The following is a 4050-nucleotide window of genomic DNA, read 5'->3' on the forward strand; positions in this document are numbered from 1 at the left end:
ACAAGACTGGATGCTTGGGGCTGGTGCATTGGGACGACCCAGAGGGAGGGTATGGGGAGGGAGGAGGGAGGAGGGTTCAGGATGGGGAACACAGGTATACCTGTGGCGGATTCATTTTGATATTTGGCAAAACTAATACAATATTGTAAAGTTTAAAAAAAAAAAAAAAAAGACCCTGTGGACTATAGTCCACCAGGCTCCTCTGTCCATGATATTCTCCAGCCAAGAGTACTGGAGTGGGTTGCCATGCTCTCCTCCAGGGGATCTTCCCCACCCAGTGATCGAACCTGTGTCTCCCGCATTGCAGGTGGATTCTTTACCGCTGAGCCAACAGGGAAGCCCTTTCTGGGAATACAGGAGGTTGAACTGACATGACAAAGAGAGAGAAGGAAATGGAACACCACAACCAAAATGGAACATGACTCTAATTTAGGAGTAAGCCAAATTGTGCATGTGTTTGTTTTTGGTTCAATAATTCAGAGAAACCAACCGGAATGTGTCTCCAACTCTGTCGTGGAAGTAGATAAAATTTTCGTGGTCAATCATTAAGAGATCTCCAGTGTTGAAATAGAGGTCTCCTTTCTTAAAGACATCTCTCAGTTTTTTCTTCTCCGTCTGACTCATTCCTCCGGCATAGCCACTAAATGGTGTTAACTGTGTGATTTTGCAAACCAGGAGTCCAGGTTCACCTAAGACAGAAGGAAATATATAGCTATTTTATGTGCTAGCAGTAGGAAAATTTTATTATTAACCTGCCTTTCAAACAGGTGGCATACAACCCACTGGTAACAAGTTGGCTGCAGAAAGCATCGTCTTACATGCACATGTACCTGTATTTCCATGTACATCATATACAGACATATATGCACCATGTACACACAGGGTACATATTCTCTACAGTTACACATTTTTAATTCTTTTAATAGTAATATTTTACTGAATAATGATTTATATACATAATTTGACAAATGCATGGTAGTTTAAGCTTAAAAGTAAAAGCCCCCTAAAACTAGCTATAGTTTTGTAACCATAATTACATATCCCCTTCATAATGAAGAAGTTACTAAGCAAGGTTTCAAATTATAGTTACATTACATGTGTAGTAAATCATTACCTTTTGGAATTTCTCTATTTTCAGGGGTACAAAGTAAACCTCTTCCCCCACCCACTCTGAAAAATTTTACCTGTTCATTTTAGCAGTGATATGTTTGTTAGTTCTGAAGGTTTACTCAGTTAAGATAAGACATGACAGGTTAATATAACAAAATTTTACTGTACCTTTGGGAACCTTGATGCAGTATCCATTTCCATCTCGAACGGGTTCATCTTTCTCTACGTCATATTTAATCAGCTCATAATTTATGACTTTCTAGTAAAATTAAAATGGATCATTTTGAGCACATATTCTTTCACAAATTTTCATTGTTTATTGTGCTTTAGCATACAGAAAGTATGCAAAGTACAGATACCTTAAGTGTACAGCTTGATGAATTTTTACATATGCATACACTTATGTAACTACTGTCCAGATCAAGATACTAAACATTTCCATTACCTTAAGAAGTTTCCTCCTGCCCCTCTCTCTCAAGTCATTATTCTGATTTTTATTACTATCAAGTAGTCTTAAGCATCAAATCCATGAAATAAATACATGTCTTCGCATCTGCTTCTTTCACTCAACGTGTCTGGATTCCTCCCTTCCTGCTGGTGTTTGTGTCAGTGGTGTACTTTTCATTGCCACGCAACTTTCCTTGTATGAATATACCATACTTTATTTATCTCTTTTCCTGTTAACGGACATTTGGATTGTTTCTAGTTTTAGACTATTAAATATAAAGCTGTTAAGAACATTCTCATACATGTTCTTTGATGGATATATCACTAATGGGCTTTTAAAGTCTTATTTAACACCCACCCCTTGCAAAAAAAAAAAAGGTCTTGTTTAACCTTAATACACCACTGTTAAATGTTTTGTGTTCCAGGGACATGTCCTCAAATACATTTAAGATTCAGTGGTACGATGGTATAATTTGTTTCATGCCATGGCTATAAAATTATTAAAATTCTACTGTATTTCTTGTTACTATAATCCAAGGGCATAAGAATTTAAATTTATATAACTCAATAAGAGCAATAAGTATATTATTTTCTATACTTGCAGCAAAACACAAACATCATAGTATTTAGACTTAATTATTAACTATAATTACTACGTCCATTTCAAATTTATATTCAAATCTATACATAAATTTACCAATCATATGCTTTTGTAGTAGCAGATAACCAATAAAAACCAAATAGCATACATAGTCAACAAATTAGATTTTGTTTATTTGCAAGAATATAAAAAAAATTAGGGGTGGTAACCATTGCTTCTTTCCCTATCAAATGTATGGTAATCTTCTTTTTTTTTTTTAGTTAAAAAATATGGTTTTGTTTAAAGTAGAAAATGACAACACATGGCAATCAGTGGAGGAGAAGGGAAGAACTAGTAATACACAACATCAGCTTCTCAAGTGCTCAGGTTTGGTTTGAATGTTTCCCTGAAACTCACTGTCTTAAAAGATATCTTTTTTGATGTGGACTATTTTAAAAGTCTTTATTGAATTTGTTATAATATTACTTCTGTTTTATGTTTTGGTTTTTAGGCTGCGAGGCATATGGGATCTTAGCTCCTCAACCAGGAGTTGAGCCTGCACCCCTTGCATTGGAAGGTGAAATCTTAACCTCTGGACCAGTAGAGAAGTCCCTGCAACTCATGTTTTTGAGTGTCAGTAGTGCCCTGGTGGCTCAGATGGTAATGAATCTGCCTGCAATGCAGGAGACTCAGGTTCAGTTCCTGGGTTGTGAAGATCCCCTGGAGAAGGGAATGGCAACCCTCTCCAGTATTCTTACCTGGAGAATCCCATGGACAGAGGAGCCTGGTGGGCTATGGTCCATGGGGTCGCAAAGTGTCAGACACATCTGAGTGACTAACACCTAAGTGACAACATAGATATCTTGCACCAGGCCTCAGCTCAGCTATCTGCCCTCTCTTGTTTTTGAACCACATTTATCCTGGGTCTCCAAGGTTTGGACTCATCCAGGTTGGCCTGACCCTGACTAGAGAAGACTGACCCTCTCAACAGTGATTCTCAAGTCTATAGTAGAGCTGCCCAGTAGAATCTTCTATGTGATGGAAATGTTCTATAACTGTACTACTCAATGTGGTAGTCACTAAACACATGTGGCTACTAAGCACTTGAAATGTGGCTAGGTCAAATGAAGAACTGATTAAAAATTGACATAATTTAAATAGCCACGTGTAGCTAGTGGCTACTGTACTGGGTGGCACAGGTATAGAGGACAGTGGAGGGACATGTGTAGTGCAGCCTTGGCTGTTATTGTTAGAGAGGTGCCTTGGACTTGGAAATCCCAGGAGATCAGGCCAGGATACAAAGAATGGAACGATAATAATCTTTATAGCTATTCAAGGCTATTATATGGCAGGCATTGGGCTATATTCTATCTAATGTAATTCTTTCAACAACTCTTTCCCCTTATTACCTAAGTTTGGGCTAGGCACTAGGCTCTATATTTTCCCTTTTTGTTTTATTTCTGAAGTTGAGGCATGATTATGGGAAAGGGCATGACCTTGGGCTGGTCTGGGATGGTAGTGGAATTTGGTCTCTTGGGCCAGCTCTCTTACGCACGAGGACTATTGTCCTCTGTACTTGGCTGGTCAGTCCCTGGGGGCATCGGTTGCCTGGGAGCTCTGGTGTGGCCGTTTCATGCCCAGGCAGGATGAGGTGCTCGAGACATAACAACAGTAATGACTGCTCAAGCCAGTGAAGATTCAGCATTTACTGAATGTTTCTGGAATTTTGCAGAATAGGTGGTCATCTGGAAAACTGACTGCTCAGACACAATAAAAGGCAAAGAGATTGTCTGGAGATGAGGCAATAAAATGACTGAGAGGGAAAAGAAAATGCTGCATGAGCTGGCTTACACATAAGAAATATCTTTCTGGTATAGTTACTGTGGCGTGGTGCTAAGTCACTTCAGTCGTGT

General features: G+C 38.7%; 1 protein-coding gene across 1 annotated transcript in view; it reads right to left on the reverse strand.

The window, feature by feature from the left end:
• Window positions 1-4050, reverse strand: part of SLC27A2 (solute carrier family 27 (fatty acid transporter), member 2) — a 56125-nt gene that overhangs the window by 9862 nt on the left and 42213 nt on the right. Inside the window, exons 6-7 of the mRNA XM_010839504.1 lie at window positions 1279-1369; window positions 491-689 (exon numbers count right to left, since the gene is read on the reverse strand). Coding sequence (XP_010837806.1) covers window positions 491-689; window positions 1279-1369 — 290 coding nt within the window. The remainder of the gene's footprint in view (window positions 1-490; window positions 690-1278; window positions 1370-4050) is intronic.

This window comes from Bison bison, unplaced genomic scaffold, assembly GCF_000754665.1.
Source record: "Bison bison bison isolate TAMUID 2011002044 unplaced genomic scaffold, Bison_UMD1.0 scf7180017864118, whole genome shotgun sequence".
In the NCBI taxonomy this organism is placed as follows: Eukaryota; Metazoa; Chordata; class Mammalia; order Artiodactyla; family Bovidae; genus Bison; species Bison bison.